Source organism: Cucurbita moschata, unplaced genomic scaffold (genome assembly GCF_002738365.1).
Source record: "Cucurbita moschata cultivar Rifu unplaced genomic scaffold, Cmos_1.0 Cmo_Scf00045, whole genome shotgun sequence".
Taxonomy (NCBI): domain Eukaryota; kingdom Viridiplantae; phylum Streptophyta; class Magnoliopsida; order Cucurbitales; family Cucurbitaceae; genus Cucurbita; species Cucurbita moschata.
In genome coordinates, this window is record NW_019268561.1 from 1543118 (window position 1) to 1560029 (window position 16912).

The 16912-nt window shown below is 37.9% G+C and overlaps 3 protein-coding genes across 4 annotated transcripts; 2 read left to right on the plus strand and 1 right to left on the minus strand.

The window, feature by feature from the left end:
• The first annotated feature begins 4001 nt into the window (after positions 1-4001).
• Positions 4002-4762, plus strand: LOC111434670 (40S ribosomal protein S16-like). Its single transcript, XM_023072140.1, has one exon. It carries the CDS (start codon positions 4079-4081, stop codon positions 4511-4513), a length of 435 nt encoding a protein of 144 aa, XP_022927908.1. The 5' UTR covers positions 4002-4078; the 3' UTR covers positions 4514-4762.
• Positions 4763-8969: 4207 nt separating this feature from the next.
• On the plus strand, positions 8970-12312 carry LOC111434669 (ABSCISIC ACID-INSENSITIVE 5-like protein 6). 2 transcript variants are annotated; one of them, XM_023072139.1, is made up of 5 exons: positions 8970-9156; positions 9629-10745; positions 11729-11800; positions 11892-11921; positions 11992-12312. In XM_023072139.1, exons 2-5 carry the CDS (start codon positions 9738-9740, stop codon positions 12064-12066), a joined length of 1185 nt encoding a protein of 394 aa, XP_022927907.1. In that variant the 5' UTR covers positions 8970-9156; positions 9629-9737; the 3' UTR covers positions 12067-12312. The 2 variants fall into 2 exon arrangements, with proteins under 2 accessions (XP_022927907.1, XP_022927906.1); XM_023072138.1 differs by having other exon boundaries at positions 8970-9096; positions 9637-10745.
• A 192-nt stretch (positions 12313-12504) lies between these two features.
• LOC111434668 (protein DJ-1 homolog C) lies at positions 12505-16906 on the minus strand. Its single transcript, XM_023072137.1, has 8 exons — positions 16545-16906; positions 16180-16380; positions 14739-14888; positions 14465-14644; positions 14126-14203; positions 13781-13981; positions 13283-13420; positions 12505-13208 (listed from the first exon to the last, which is right to left on the minus strand). Exons 1-8 carry the CDS (start codon positions 16776-16778, stop codon positions 12996-12998), a joined length of 1395 nt encoding a protein of 464 aa, XP_022927905.1. The 5' UTR covers positions 16779-16906; the 3' UTR covers positions 12505-12995.
• Positions 16907-16912: the final 6 nt, after the last annotated feature.

Sequence of the window (16912 nt, forward strand, 5' to 3'; positions counted from 1 at the left end):
TTTTCGGCGAGCTTTCTCTCTTCTTCCCGCAGCGTTTCCGTTGCCTATTTCGGTCCTCTTCCTTCCCCTTTTCCTCTTTGTTCGTCGTCCTTCTTTCCTTTTTGGGAGTTTCGCGGCCTAAAAGCTCCTAAAAGCCATAGATCTAAGAATCGATTAAGAAACCTAATTTTCCGACCTCGGTTACCGACGACGACGCTTACGAAATAACACAAACGCACCCTGAGTTATTGTGCTTTCGTCAGGGATCTCTCTTATGGTAGTAACAGGTCGTTTGGTGTCGGTTTAAGGGTGGTTTGAGGGCTCGTCGGAGAAACTGGACACTCGCCGGCGTTTGTCCAAAATCTCTCTCTCTCTCTCAAAATTTTCTCTCTTTTCTCCCTTTGCAGGTGTTCTGAAGATGCTAGGCGTGCTGTGGCCGTCGTTTCGCGTGGGTTCCGCGAAACTCGGCGGTCGCCGGAAAGCTCGTGGGTTTTCCGGCGACTGGGTTTTATTTATTTTTTTCGTTTTCATTTATTTATTATATATATATATATATATATATATATATATATATATATATTCTTCTTTCCCGGGTCGTTACAATAAATGTATGATGACACATGTCTCAGTGCCCCTTGTACGTGTCATGTAGACTTATATATTATGATGATGATGTGAAATTATGTGATGTAATGATGTGATGACGATGTGACCTTGTATGATGATGATGTGACTTTTTATGATATGATGATTGTATGATATGACGATATGATGATGTACTATGGTGATAATTTGATGATGATGCATTATGACATGATGACATAAGATATATGACGATAATGCGCATAATATAACAATATATCATGTTATGATGATGTGAACGCATGAGATGCCCCGTTGCATTATGATGATGGATTTTTTATACTGTACAACCTCTAGATGATGTTATTGATGATGAATGTATGAATGCTTATGCATGTATACTACTTAGAGCAATATGTGAAGGATACGTGGGGTTGTATTACATGATGAATTTAAGATGAAAACAATCGAGACCTCATGCATATTATGTGTTTATTTACGTTAAGTTACTTCCCCATATATGAAGAGTTAAATTAATGGTTGTTTTTAGGCGAGTTAGGTCAATTAATGTGTGAAACTGGACTTCAAAGAACAGATTCAAGCTAGCGTTAAGGAAGTATAGTAACTTTAGTTTAGACCAACCAAATAAGTGGTTTTACTGTTATGCCCACGGATTTAGTTGGATGACTTGCATGATGTATGAATGACACGTACCCTATAACCCCTGTATGTGTTATATTTTTATGATGTTATGCTATGGTTTGATTATGCTATGCTATGAAATTACTTTATGATAGGAATGTTATATGATGCATGTACTTCCATCTGTTATGCCACATATATTATATGCTATGCTTATCCGACATTGATAAACCATGTATGTTAATCATGAAAGATATGCCAAGTATACGTATGCATGTATTATATGAAAATTATGTCACGAAAAGAATGGAAGTATGATTTGTATCATAAGAATATACCATGATTTGAAACTATAGAACCTCATGCATTTTGTAGGTTACGTACGTCGGGATACTTCCATGCTAGGATTAGTGCAGACTCGTACATCATGATATTATACGTGCACCTTTCCTTTCATGGGTTCTAGCTGCGTGAGTTTCTGCTAACGCATAGTAAGGCCTAGGGGATACGCATACGAGCCTCCCTAGTGGGTCCATGTGCCCATACGTGGGCCGTGTATAAAGACGTACTACATATCTAACCCTCCCCGGACTAGAAATGATTTTGTAGGTTACGTACGTCGTTCAACCACATTTTTTAAAACTAAATTGAAGCTCTAAAAGTTACTATACTGATAAACTTCCAACCTATTTGGAAATGATTTTGAATCTTGAATCATCCAAAATGTCTATGGTAGACCACATTCTATTGAACCACATTTTTTTCTCTTAATTTGAAATTTGCATGTAACGATCTAGATCTATCGCTATCAAATATTGTTTTTTTTGGGCTTTTCCTTTCGAATTTTCCCTCAAGGCTTTAATATTTGCTAGCGGTAGATCTGGGTTGCTACAAATGGTATCAAAGCTAGAAATCGGACGATGTGCTAGCCTTCTCGTTGTTCCCCGAAGGGGGTAGACATGAGGCGGTGTGCCAATAAGAACGCTGGCCCCAAATAGGGTAGATTTGGGGGCGGTCCCACATCGATTGGAGGAAGGAAAGAGTGCCAGCGAGGACACTAGGCTCCGAAGGGGGGTGATTGTGATGTCCCACATTGGTTGGGGAGGAGAACAAACCACCATTATAAGGGTGTGGAAACCTTCCTCTAGCAGACGCGTTTTAAAACCTTGATGGGAAGTCCGAAAAGGAAAGTTCAAAGAAGACAATATCAGCTAGCGGTGGATCTAGGTCGTTACATTGCATTTCATTATGAAAATTTCTTTTCAGATTTGTATTTCAATTGCGAACATATTAGCAAAACTCGGAATCTTGGGGACTATTGAGTGCATTTATTTCTCTTTTCATATTTCTGAGCTTTTGTTTAAGGTTTTTAAAAAGTCTCTATTTGGGAGAGGTTTTTAAAATTACTGGGATCTCACAATCCACCCCCTTTTCGGCCAACATCCTTGCTAACACTCCCTTTCTCTAAACTATGTGGGACCTTCAATCCACCCACATTCGAAACCCAACGTCCTTGTTGACACACCGTCTCGTGTCTATCCTCCTTCGGGGTTCAGCCTCCTCACTAGCACATCGCCTGATGTCTGGCTCTGATATCATCTATAACAACCCAAGCCCACCGCTAGAAGATATTATCCTCTTTAGGCTTTTCCTTTCAGGCTTCCCCTCAAAGGTTTTAAAACACATCTACGAAGGAGAGGTTTCCACACCCTTATAAAAAAATGCTTCGTTCCCCTCTCGAACCGAGGTGAGATCTCACATGTTGGATTTATAGTATATAAATAGAACTTATACTTAGAAGAAATTGTTTAAGATAGCATATCCTCTTCTTTCGTGTCCTTAATCTCTTTCTATTCTAATGAGATTCGACTTTCAGTTTGAGAGCATATACTTGAACTCCTTCGAAATAGAAGGTACATTTCGAGATATTTCATGTTTAGCTTCTTACTCTTCTATTAAGCCAATTTGCATACTAGCAAGACTTAATGGGAAGGTGGATAAATGTTTACATATTGTAATAATGATTATCCTCATGTGAATTTGAAAGAATAATCTCATTTTTTAAAATATTATAATAAACATATATTTTTATTTATATAAGTAATTCTCACATACATTACAACATTATATTATATGTTTATTAGGCATGTCATTGTGTAATCTTTGCTCAACCTTATATTACCCTAAAATATTTGATCAAAATTATACTAAACTAATTACCCATGATTTTATTTTCAAGAGTTTTAAATACGAACGAGTAGACTTGATTTGGATGAGGAAAATAGTTCTTTATCCTCAATAATTAGACTACACGGTGGCTCGATTCAGGCTAGTACCAAGAATAATTAGTTGCTCCAGCCTAGGCCAATCATGTGAGTAGTTCTACTATTGGCTTAGTTGGATGAATTGTTTGAAGTATGAACAACGTGTGTCCCGTAGCCTTGACACGTGCCGTGTTTAGTGATTGCCACGTGTCACGAATTAAAGCAAATAAAAAACTAAAACAATGAATTTTTTGGGTTAATAAAACAGGGAAGTTTCTTTAAAAATGGGCTGAGGTGGACAAATCATTGGATGAGGACACTATGAGGCTGGTGGTTTTGGACCGTTGATATATCGGGCCCAGCGATCAAAAGTTCGGCCCAATATATTACTATTAACGAGTTTGAGCCCAATTTTAAAACCAAGCCCACTGGAGCAAGAGCAAAACGGTGCGTTTTCGGCCCAATAGTGTAGCGTCCCAAAGCCCTAATCTGTCTTCCCATATAAATAGTTCGCTTCGATTTTTCTTTGCCCACTCTCAGGACTCTCTCTCTCAGAGCTCTAGGGTTTTTAGCAGGAGGCGAACCAGGTAAAGTACCAGAACTCGGATAAAATGGCTGCTCCGATCGAGTCGGTTCAGTGTTTCGGCCGTAAAAAGACGGCGGTGGCAGTGACCTACTGCAAGCGCGGTAGGGGTTTGATTAAGATCAATGGCTGCCCAATCGAACTTGTCGAGCCGGAGATCCTGCGTTTCAAGGCTTACGAGCCAATCCTCCTCCTTGGACGACACAGGTTCTCGGGAGTCGACATGCGTATCAGAGTGAAGGGTGGAGGTCACACTTCGCAGATTTATGCCATTCGTCAGAGTATTGCTAAGGCTTTGGTCGCGTTCTATCAGAAATATGTGGACGAGCAGAGTAAGAAGGAAATCAAGGATATCCTTGTCAGGTACGACAGGACTTTGCTCGTCGCTGATCCCCGACGCTGTGAGCCCAAGAAGTTTGGTGGTCGTGGAGCTCGTGCGAGGTTCCAGAAGTCTTACCGTTGAATCAAATATGCGTTTTGGAAAAGGCTTCGTTGTGGTGGTTTTTTTGTTTCGGTTCTTTTTATGCTTTTGAATTTACATGAGTTTTTTGTGTTGCAACTCTTTTATCTGTTTTCTGATAAAATTAGATGTTTTATCGTAATTGTTTTTACTCTTTTTCTATAATATTATTGGGTATCACAATGCTCTTAGTTAATTGGAAACATGGATTAGAAAAGCGGTCTGAATGAATGGCATTACACTTCTTTCGAAGTTCTGTCACTGTGTGTTTGTTCGTGGGCTCAGCTGTTGGTTTTGATTGGAAAACGCCTTCTGCTTGTTTCGCTTTATGATGCGTTTTTGTTCCATTTCGCCACTTGGGCTATCTTCTTTTTCTTGAAATTGCTTGTGATTTATGTTTATTGATTATTCAACCCTTATTCCTGATATCGTTGAATCATGAGTGATTCCTTTTTATGTGAAATTTGGCTATCATTTCGACCTCTCTGGGCTAGGATTGATTTTGATCATTGTTAGAACTTGGCAACTAAGTTATGCTCAGTTTTTATATTATGAGACATTTAGACATCTCTTTCTGCCATGTTGTAGCTAAATAATCATGTAGTATCTGTTCTTGTTTGGATAACCTGCTTGGTAGAGTAATATATTAGTCATTAGGCAACACTGAATAGAATTAGTTTGAATATGGTTCACACTGCTTAAGCACTGAATACATGTTCTATTTAGTTTTGTGCTTGGATGAAGAAGAGTGTGGTATGCTAAGTTATCCGGTTGGCGGTAACATTTTAGGATCAAGGAAAGAAGATTTCAATAGAATGAAATCTAGTCTACTTATTTAGATCTATATACATATGATTATGTCTTATTTTATTCCTGGAACTTTCATGGTCTTCTATTTTTGTCTTTATACTCTTAAATGCTGCTTTTGAACTTGTGTAATTCTGCCTTGCATCACTTCCACCTATTTTCTGGATAATGGGTAAAGTTGAATTTGGTTTCTTGGGTGGAGTTGGGTTGAATCTTTGAAAAATTGAAAATTTTGGATCGATCGCGGATTGAATTTGGGTTAAGCAATAGAGGAGGAAGTTAGTAGACAGATCTCGAGTGACTGAACTCGGAATTCATACCCATTTCATTTCGGTTCAAACCTTTCTCATCCCGAAAGGAATTGCTGCCCTATTGATTCTACTCAATTACTTTGTTTAGGGTTTAGGGTTTATGGTTTAGGGTTTATGAATCAACTATCTACTTGTTTTCTTCCCACATTTGAATGATTGATTTGTATCTGTCCTAATATGAGTCATCATCATCACCATGTGTTCGAGTTCCTCTCTAGATCTTAATTCTCTGGTTCATAGTTTTTGTTTTAAATCCTTCTCTTGAATGTCTTTGATCTTTCAAGAGGGTTTCTGTGTGGGTTTTTTTTTTTTTTTTTTTTTGGAGAGTTTGATGGAGAACTTCACAATTGAGAGAAATTGATTTATTTACTTCAAAAAAAAAAAAAAAAAAAAAGGAAATCAAAGAATATCCCAATGATTAAAGAGATGGGTAAACGAAGGAGTCTAAAAAATGAGGATGAGAAAATGATATCCATGTTGCCATTAATATAAGCTTTGATTAAGCCTACAAGGTGTGCGCCCACCACAACAAGTAGTGATCAGAGCTCGCCATGTGTGAGACTAATGAAAGTAACACGGCCTAATGGAAAATTTTGCCCTCGATGTCGTGTGATCTTAAAATGGCCAAGAAAGACTATAAATAATTTTAACATGATACACCTTCCTTTTCTGCAGCTCAATTATAGAAATAATTATAGAAATTTGAGGGTTAAACATGTCAACACATCGGAACGTTGAAGGCATTGAATTGATAATGTGAACACGTTCACATCGGAACGTTGAAGGCATTAGATGCCGAATTTGAATTCTGGAATCTTGGATTTTTTAAAAAGTTATAAACATTACTATTGACATTTTATAAATGTTTCAAAGTTTTAAATATTATCATTGACATTTCATAAGCGTTTCAAAATTAGTATATTAGTATAAAAATGTTTGAATATCATTTTTTCAAACTTTACTTAGATAAGCATTCAAGTCACCACCATTTTGCTTTATATCACCCTCAAATTATCTATATATCTATCTATTCATTTATTTGTAATTTTGAATAACAAAAATAACTAATATTGATAGGATGAATTAAAAAAAAAAAAAAAAACTAATGATTATTGCAGGGAGTATTTATTTTTATTTATTTTTAAATAAACAAAATACTTTGTTAGAAAAAAAAATCATTTTCAATTCAATATAGGCAACACATGTGTCATCATTTATAGTGATTTTGGAAAATACAATCAAATCTAAAAGGATGGAGGACACCAATAGAAATTTGACAAAACCACGTATAGTATAGGTCGAATCTACATTAGATACATTTTCTTTTGACTTGTTTTTTGCATCAACAATTGATATTGTCTGTCGAGGTTGAGAGTATTCAACCAAGAAACTTGCACATCAATGTCATTATGCCTTTAACGAAGATCATTTTGATGAAGAACTGAATGACAAAGGAAGATATTATTTCTATTACAAAAAATCCACCTGAGAGCCGACCCAAGGAATAGAATGTGATGCGTATTTTTTTTTTTATTTTTTTTTTAAGTTCGACTTGGTCGCTATTACATGTATGACTTAAATACTCATAGAACGTCATATTGGTGCGATCAAGAAAAACAAGTAGCAAGCCTTGATTCTCTGTCGGAGTAAGTGAATCCTTCATCTAACACCATTTTGACTGTGAAAACTCCCACTAAAGTTCTAATTGAATATCTAGATACATATCGATCATGGATGAAACAACGTGGAGTACATTATGCAATAAAATGTAGAGTTTTCTCTTTTATCTCGGTAGGTGCAATAACATATTGGTTATAAAAGATTAAAATAAATCCCTTGAAAATCAACAACTCACTTGCTCACTATTAAATAAGGGTTAAAAGAGACTCATTAAGAATATATAACTCGTTTTAGTAGAGAGATCAAAAGTTAGTCTCTTCCTACATCGTCGAGTTTGTGAAGAGTTATTTGACAAAGCCATCAACAAATCAAGTGGTGGAGGATGTCACGGTCATACTTATCCAAAACATAGTCTATGGCCGTGTGTCGAATGTCCTGGTCATACTTGTCCAAGACAAGTTGTGGTCGTATGTTTGTTCAAACCCATTTTACTAGGTCTTTTCTCTCCCAATCATGTCAATATGGGGGTGTACGATCATTCACCAAAATCATGTCTACACCCGCCAGGGCTAATATATCCTAAAATGTAATATAGGGGGATGGACTATTCTCAATTCTACCTACTTGGGTTATATGCTATAACGTTGTTTTCTTTCAAAAAAATTTCAATACATTTCCTCGCTCATGTAGTATGAAACATTTTCTGTCAAATGTGACTCGAGACTTGATCAAACGTCAAGATTGTTTTTTAAATTTGATCTTCACACGGTTGACTTATTCACTAGGTTCAAACAAGTCTTGCACCATCGTTATCCCACTATCGCAAGTATGCGACTGTGGCATCCTGCCTTCCTTTCTTTGGGAGCACGTGTCAACTTACTCATAAAATTTTTATTATTTACCCATTTTTGTGATAAGTTATCTTAAAAAGGTAAAAAGGTAAAATTCTAAAGATAATATCTATTCAACAATAACATGATTCTCCATACAATCAACACTTTTCCCTTTTTCTTTATTTATTATTACTTTTCACTCCTAATTTACTTTAATGAAAATAATTAACAACCGTTAAATTTTTTTTTAATTCCCAAATTTATTTTTAAAATTATAATAGAATAACTTGTAAAAAAAAGAAAGATTATTTGTTAAAAAGACATTTTAAATAAAATTGTTTGGTTACTTACAATATTAAAATTTATATTTTTATAAGATTTTATCCGAACAGAACAAAATTCTAACTTTTGAAATTATATTATTTATTTTCATTAATTAAATGGATAAGATTTTGTTAAATCTTAATATTTATTTTTTAAAAAAAATTGAAGAGTAAAAATGTCAAAATTTAGAACCAAATGTTCATAATTATCCAAATTCATTTTATTTTTACAAAATTAAAAAAAAAATAATAATAAAACAAAAAGAAGAGAGAACCAAAACAGTTTCTTAGTCTAAACGTCATGTCGTATATGGCAATTTGGCAACTTCTGATTGGGCAAAAGCAGCAAATAATGTCGTTTATTTACGATCGTGTCCTCCATGTCGGAAAGCTAAATTTCAAGGGTCCAGATTCCTCCACTTTGATGCTCTGCCTTGGCTCTGCTGTCACACTCAGCTTTCACACCTTCAACCATTGGTCCACGTTGCGAAATCTAGATGGATCGCTTTGCTTATTAATTTTATATTTTCACCCATAAAAACTAAAAAATTAATAAAGTCCAAATCTTTATTAAAAAAAAAGAAAAAAACCCAGCAAAGTAAGCTCCCAATTCTTCCATATAACCTCAGATCTCTGCTAGAGACACTTGTCGCCTCCACCTGCATAACACACAGAAGGGTCTCTCAGTTCAGGTCAGCCTATTTTCCCAAAAATATCCAACAATTTTTCAACAGGAAAAAGGGGGAAAAAAACTCCCAGTTCTTCGTTTTTGTGTGTTCTTTTGTCACTGATCCAAAATGGCGACTAGGTTTTTGTTCTTTTTGTTCTTTGATCGAAATGGGGTTCTGTTTTTTTGTGGGTTTTTGGAGTTATAATGGGTCTGTGAATTTGGATGATTTTGTGTGCTGTAAGGCTGTTTTTTAAGGATTTGTTCTGAATTTCCTTTGAATTTTTTATTGATTTTGTTTGATCTTTTCTGATGCTTAGATTTGTAGAGAAACAGATTAGTTTCTTGATATTCACTGGCTGTTTTGGGTATATAGAGGTTGGAATGGATGATCCAAATGTTATGGATTTAGTATCAATCACTTTACGAATTGTTATCGAAGTGTTTAACTATAAATGGTGCTTGTTCTTGATATGGTATGAGTTTGTAGCATCAGCTTCTTATATTGCTTTACTAAGCCTTCTGCAAAACTTTTTGAAGTTGAATCTTGTTTTCATTCATTCAGTTTTAAGAAAACTAAGACAGGTCGAGCTAAAAAGGTAACAATTCGACCAGGAAGACGGCTGTTCTAGGCAGTTGTCGTGTCGACGCAGATCGAGCTGTGAAATGAATTTCAGGAACTTTGAGGATATGCCACCAGGAGAAGGCACGGTGGCTAAGACACAAGGAAATTTCACATTGGCTAGACAGCCTTCCATTTACTCTTTAACTTTTGATGAGATTCAGAACACATGGAGTGGGCTCGGTAAGGAGGTCGGTTCGATGAATATGGATGAACTTCTGAAGAACATTTGGACTGCTGAAGAGTCTCAAGCAATGACATCTGGTGGTGGTGGTGTTGCTGGTGGTGGTGGAAGCGCGTTTGGTGGGAACTTGCAGAGGCAAGGATCGTTGACTTTACCCCGAACAATTAGTCAAAAGACGGTCGATGAAGTTTGGAAAGGCTTGAGTAAAGAGAATGTTAGTGTTGAAGATGGCAGTGGAATCGAGGCAATGCCTCGGCGAGAACCGACCTTAGGGGAGGTGACTTTGGAGGAGTTTTTGGTTAGAGCAGGAGTGGTAAGAGAAGAACCATTAAACTGTGGATTTTATAACCAAAATGCTGGTTTGGCTGTTGGGATGCTCATGGAAAATCAGATGTCTGAGAACAAAAACATGGTTTCTGTTCATAATCAAAATGCCGTTCTTTTAGGGACAGGAGTGGTAAGGCCATCTCAGCAGCAGCAGCAGCAGCAGCCACTTTTCCCCAAACCAGCTACTGTGACCTTTGCTTCTTCAATGAATTCAGTGAACAATCCCCAGCTTACTAATAACATGGTTTTGGCTTCCAAGCCTCCTTTACATGAAGCTTTGATTCAGGGCAGCGGGGTCGGTGCGATTGGTTTAGGCTCGAGAGGGGTAACGGTTGCTTCAAGATCTCCTACGAGTACAATATCATCCGATGTGATTACAAAAAACAGCTTAAGGACATCTTCATATTCGCCAGTTCCAGTTCCGTATTCGTTTGGCCGGGGACGACGAAGCAATGGAGCTCTGGAGAAAGTTGTCGAGAGGAGGCAACGACGAATGATAAAGAACCGAGAGTCAGCTGCAAGATCACGAGCTCGTAAACAGGTAGATACATTACTGGTCATTATAGTACTGATACAATTTTTAACCTTGTTTTCTATTTGCTTTGGTTTTTCGAAGTAACATTAAGGTAGTGAGGCACTCAAAAAGCTTCTAGTCCAATGAAACTCCATAACTTTTTATTGATATGATCTCTGTGATATCTTCCATCTTCAATGCTATGAAGAGGTTTTCGTGTGGTAGTGCTACAAAATTAAGGAAAACACAGTGACCTTCAAGTCTATTGGAGAGGGGAACGAGTGTCAGCGAGGATGCTGGGCCTCGAAGGTGGGTAGATTGTGAGGTCCCACATCGGTCGGAGAGAGGAACAAAGCATTCTTTATAAAGGTGTGGAAAAGGGGAACGAAGCATATAACTTTACAGCTCGTGAGATCCCATATCAGTTTGAGATGGGAACGAAGCATTCTTTATAAGGGAGTGGAAACCTCTCCTTGGTAGATGCGTTTTAAGATCTTGAGGGGAAGCCCAAAAAGGAAAGCCTAAAGAGTACAATATCTACTAGCAGTGGGTTTAGACTGTTACAAATGGTATCAGAGCTAGACACCGAACGGTGAGCCAGCGAGGATGTTGAGCCTGATGTGTCAGTGCGAACGTTGAGCTCCAAAGGGGGGTGGATTGTGAGATCCCACATCGATTGGAGAGGGGAACGAGTGCCAGTGAAGATACTAGACCTCAAAGAGGGTGGATTGTGAGGTTCTACATTGGTTGAAGAGAGGAACAAAGCATTTTTTATAAGGGTGTGGAAACCTTGAGAGGAAGCCTAAAGATGACAATATCGGCTAGCGATAGGCGCTGTTACCTAATAAATGTATCATCAAGCAAGGGTCTAGAAGCATTCTTTGATCCGGCCAACATGTCTAGCTTATCACATAATATTTTTGAAACTCGAACTGCTCTAAGTGGCTAAAGTATCTTAAAAATATTGACCAAGTTTTAAATTGTTCATGTTTAATACCTTGATATCTCAGGCTTACACCATGGAGCTTGAAGCAGAAATTGCAAAACTCAAAGAAGTGAACCAAGAGTTGCAGAACACACAGGTACATTACACATAAGAACACGACTTTATTTGGTACATTTGGCTTAAGCAATGGTCTTGACCTCCATTTTTTGGCATCTTATTGTCTGCAGAGAGAGATAATGGAAACCCAGAAAGTTAAGGTACATGTTTCGCCCTATTCAGTTATGTTTCAACACACAAGCTTCATTTTAACAACCCTTCGCTTGACAGGTTCTGGAGAAGATGAAATGTCAGTGGGGTGACAAAAGACTCTGCTTAAGAAGAACATTGACAGGCCCATGGTAGAGGTACCAAGATGAACAGCCAAATTTAGTCCTAGTTTCTGTAACAAATACAAAAGCAGTCTGAACAAGCTTAGATTGTGTGTTTCTGATATGATTTCAAGCTTATAGGTAGGTTCGTAGCTGTAAATAACAAAGTTCGAGGTATCGATACTTAGATAACATATATCAGAAAGCAGAGATGAGCTCTATTATGTATAAATGAACTTGTAGTATTCTAATGGTTGTTTGCTTGGACTTCATACCTCTTTGATCGTTTCCCTTGAGAATCCAACTATCAGATTCCTGGGTTGAAACTCGACGATCCAAAGTGAATCATATTTAGGTCATTCAGGTCACTAATGCAACCAACTCAAAATTTCGAGTTGGTCCAAAAAAAAGTTTCAACTCAACCCGTATACATTCATTGCTGCAACATAAATAACTGCTGGGTAATTCAAGATGGGTGGAAACCCTGGTAGATTACTATAATAATGTGCAGATGAAACTTCAAAGAAACAAAATGAGAGAAATTTTGTGTTCATGATTTCATAATGGAACTCTGTCACACAATTCACTTGGAGCGAATATGTCCCATCTTCTCAGACAAAGCAGCTGTGTTAATCAGCTCTAAACCGAATTTCCTCCGGTTGTAGATGTACAGATTTACACACAAGGCTCGGTTAACGTACTCGTATTTTGACGTTTATACCTTCTCCCAGCCAACACATTATCAACCTGCACAATGCTTGCAGCTCACAATTACAGTGATCACTGACTATTTTTCAAAGGCAGTCTCGAGGCAATAAGACGGTTGAATATGATCCTCTCTTGGATAGTTTCCTTGATTCGATAGCAAGAGTGGAGGTGAAGGTAGTGTTAACTGTATGAACACTATCCGTTACTCGAAGATCGGCAGATCGCTGGCCTTTATAAGGACTTAGGACAGGTACATCATCCAGCTCTAGGATATTCAAAAACCAAACCTTCTGCTACACTTCTCGCTCTCGCATGGCCAAAAAGCTTGCTTACAATAGCCAATGCAAAATCTATTACATTGTAAAACCCCTTGCTCGTTATCAGTTTACCATCAATAATTACTTTTGCAGCATTTACTTCATGGGTCGACTCGGTTTCCAGAGATGGATGAGCAATTGCTCTTTTGTCCTGTTTGGCAATACAAATATTTGAGCTTTGCAATCATGTAGGAGCAGAAGGATGGTATAGGGCTTCCATATTACCTTCAGTAGACCCTGTTTGAACAGGACTGCAGGTGAAGAGCAGACTGCACCGTATATTCGTTTGGCGGAGTCTTGTTCTTTGAGCATTCTCTTAAGGATCCGGGATTTGCTAAGCCGCTCATCTGCTGCAGCTCCCCCCTGAAATTTTATGGCAGGAATTGTGACGTTGAGTCGAAAGGAAAGAATATCTAGAAGCATGAAGGACAAACAGCTACAAGATTACGAAAACTTATTAAATCGACAACGAAGCAAGAAACTTCTGTTGCTGATGGACAGATTATGGTAGCAAGGCATTCATAAAGTTACAAGATTAATAAATTATATTAAGAAAAGGAGACGAATTTACTAATTATGTGAAGAGAACACAACAATGGTTATGAGAATACAGCAAATAGGCAAACAGTTCCAATGACCAGACAACACTTTGTGAAGCAACAAGCTGTCTGGAATTGAGTAATCAAAGTCAACCAAGTTTTTCAGAAATTTCAATGGCATTACCGGAAGAATAATTAGATCATATATTGATTCTGCAGCTTCTTTAATCAACTTGTCAGCAACTACTTTTGTTCCCGTCGACGCTAAAATCTGACGTGACTTTTCAACTGAAGCAATCACGACATCCACCTTAGCTCGTCGCAGAATATCCGCAATGGTTACTAATTCAATCCCTTGAGAACCATTTGCAATTGGGATAAGAACCTGCGCAAGAAAACAAAGAATATTTAAGGTTGCAAAATCTATGCACATAATATTCTCTTATGTGATTCAAGCAAATTGGAGCATTGATTTCGGAGTAACTTAGTTTCAAAACTTAAAAATCAAACACAGTTTAGGGCAACTTACACGAGGAGTATGATCAACAGACCAGTCAACTTTGTTGAATTCTTCCTTTCGAGGGGAATCATTCTCAGAATCCATTAGCTGACATACAATCACAAGAAAGCAAACTCGAGCAATTTAGTTACAGAACGTGCGAGTTCGATAATTTCCGAAAGGAAAGTTTCATGTGAGAGAGAATAATAGCATTGGAAAAAAAAACCGTCCAGGTAAATTGAATGCTCAGCATGACTATGAAGATTACAAGTGAAATAATAAGTAACCTAATGGGATTGTTCGAGTTTCACAACGACAGCCAAAAATAACCAAGAAAATATTATATAGAAGATCAACAATAAACCTCACCAAAGATTCTCCAAGCTCCTTAGCAACTGATTCTCCATAGAGCTGCTCAACTAAAGCTAAAGAAAATCCGAAAGTAGTTCCAGGGCCACGGCTCGTTGTGAGCTCTCCCGACACATGAATATTTGATTTAACAGCCCAAAATTGTGGGAGCTTGTCATTGAATGCAGGGTGACATGTTGTCTTGAATAACAAACTACACCATAATTAGTAAGCCTGCATAAAGTCATAGTTTCCAATGAACTAGATGAAATCAAATTTGACAACACTGAGCTACCTGTTTTCTTCTTATAAGTCCCCAAGGCAGAAGGGTGACTGCTGGGGCAGCACATATTGCTCCATACAGTCTCTTTTCTTCAGCTTGTCTGCTGGTAATTTTCCGCAGTATTTCACAATCTCTTAATCTTACAGAGCCAGGCATCCCTCCCTAACAATGAACACATAATTATCATAATCTTATGTGACATTGATATGTCATTTACAGCACTGAGATGCTTAAGGTAACAAATGAAAATCACAACCCAAGTCCACAATTGTTACAGACTGAAATATAGCTAAATTATGCCAGTTCTATTAAGAAATATATCACTGTCATGTCTCCACAAAACCACTGAACAATATGTTTCAGAAAGAAAAACTTTCAGGAGGGTGCAAATCCTGGTTTTACCTACGAATTCTCATATACTTATTTCATGTTGGTTCATAAACTTTCAATTGTTCTTTTTAATGGGGTAGAGAGATTCAATGGCCTCTTGGTTGATGGTACTTGTCAATTACCACCGAGTTATGCACATTTTGGCTTCAATAGTTCTATTTTCTAACCTCATCTTTTCAAATAATTTGTTTTAGTTTCTAAACCTCAATAGAAAACTATTTTAGTCATAGCCAGTGTAATAGCCCAAACTCACCGCTAGCAGATATTGTCCTCTTTGGGCTTTCCCTTCCAGGCTTCCCCTCAAGGTTTTAAAACGTGTCTATTAGGGAGAGGTTTCCACACCCTTAGAAAGAATGTTTCGTTCCCCTCTCCAATCAATGTGGGATCTCACAATCTAGCCCCCTTCGAGGCTAGCGTCCTCGCTGGCACTCGTTCCCCTTTCCAATCAATGTGGGATCCCCCAATCCACCCCCCTTCGAGGCCCAGCATCCTTGCTGGCACACCGCCTTGTGTCCACCCCCCCTTTGGGACTCAGTCTCCTCACTGACACATCGCCCGGTGTCTGGTTCTGATACCATTTGTAACAACCCAAGCCTACCGTTAGCAGATATTGTCCTTTTTGGGCTTTCCCTTCCGAGCTTCCCCTCAAGGTTTTAAAACACATCTACTAGGGAGGTTTCCACACCCTTATAAAAAAGGAATCGTTCCCCTCTCCATCCGATGTGGGACCTCAGAGCCAGTTTATTCATCGTGTTGAAAAAAACACAAAACCTGTTTCTAATTTGATATTGAGCCTACTAATGTGTTGTACACATAATAACAATAATAAAAACGCAGACAAAAATGGTTTCATTATGTTCGAAAGTTCATGAATCGAAATAGACGAATATGAAAGTTTAATGACTAAAGTAAGATTTAAACCAATGTATTAATACGACAGCTTTCCAGCCATTTTATGCTTCTAGTATCTGTTGTCTCACTTCTTAATTGTCCTAAAAGGATTCTCAATTCCGAAGCAGTCTAGAACTTGGGGGCAATTCTACTTATAAGTGAAAGTACTTACAGGCAAAGCTACAAGGTCGAAAACTTCATTGGAACATGCACTGATTAAGGTATCAGCAACCAATTTCATACCCCCAGAAGCTTCGATTTCAAGCTCTGGTTCCACCGACGCCACAGTCACGGCGGCCCCTGCTAGACGCAAAACATCAACTATAATAACAGCTTCCATTTCCTCAGTTCCAAATCCGATAGGAACCAGAACCTGCCCACACACACATGAGTTCAGTATTATTTTCCCTCTTCTAAACATTCTTAAGAAAATCGATCATACAAGATTAGTTACTCGTTGATTCACCAAGAAATGGAAAACCCACAATGATTTTATAAGGTTAAGAAGAAATGGCAAAATGGATATCGTAGAAGGACCTTCTTGAGAGGCATAGATGGAGATGAACTCGCAGCCATCGTACCGGAACTCGATAGCGTTGAAGGAGAAGTCGGAGAGAGGGTTCTCGTGGCTGTCGCCGAGAGTTTCGTGGCAATTGTTTTCCGCTGTTCGGATGCCGTTAGAGTAAACGACGGAGATGAAACGGTGATGGTGGCAGGTACCGCCATGGGCGAGAGCTTGAGCAGAGCAGTTGGTATCGAGTAAGTCGCCATTGAAACACCACGCTCTCAATATCTCATCCCCTTCGAAACGTATCCAAAACCCCAATACCCTTAAAAATATTATTTTTTGACTTTTTTATAGTAATTTTCAAATTCTAAGTTTAGTGATCATTAAAATGAGATCA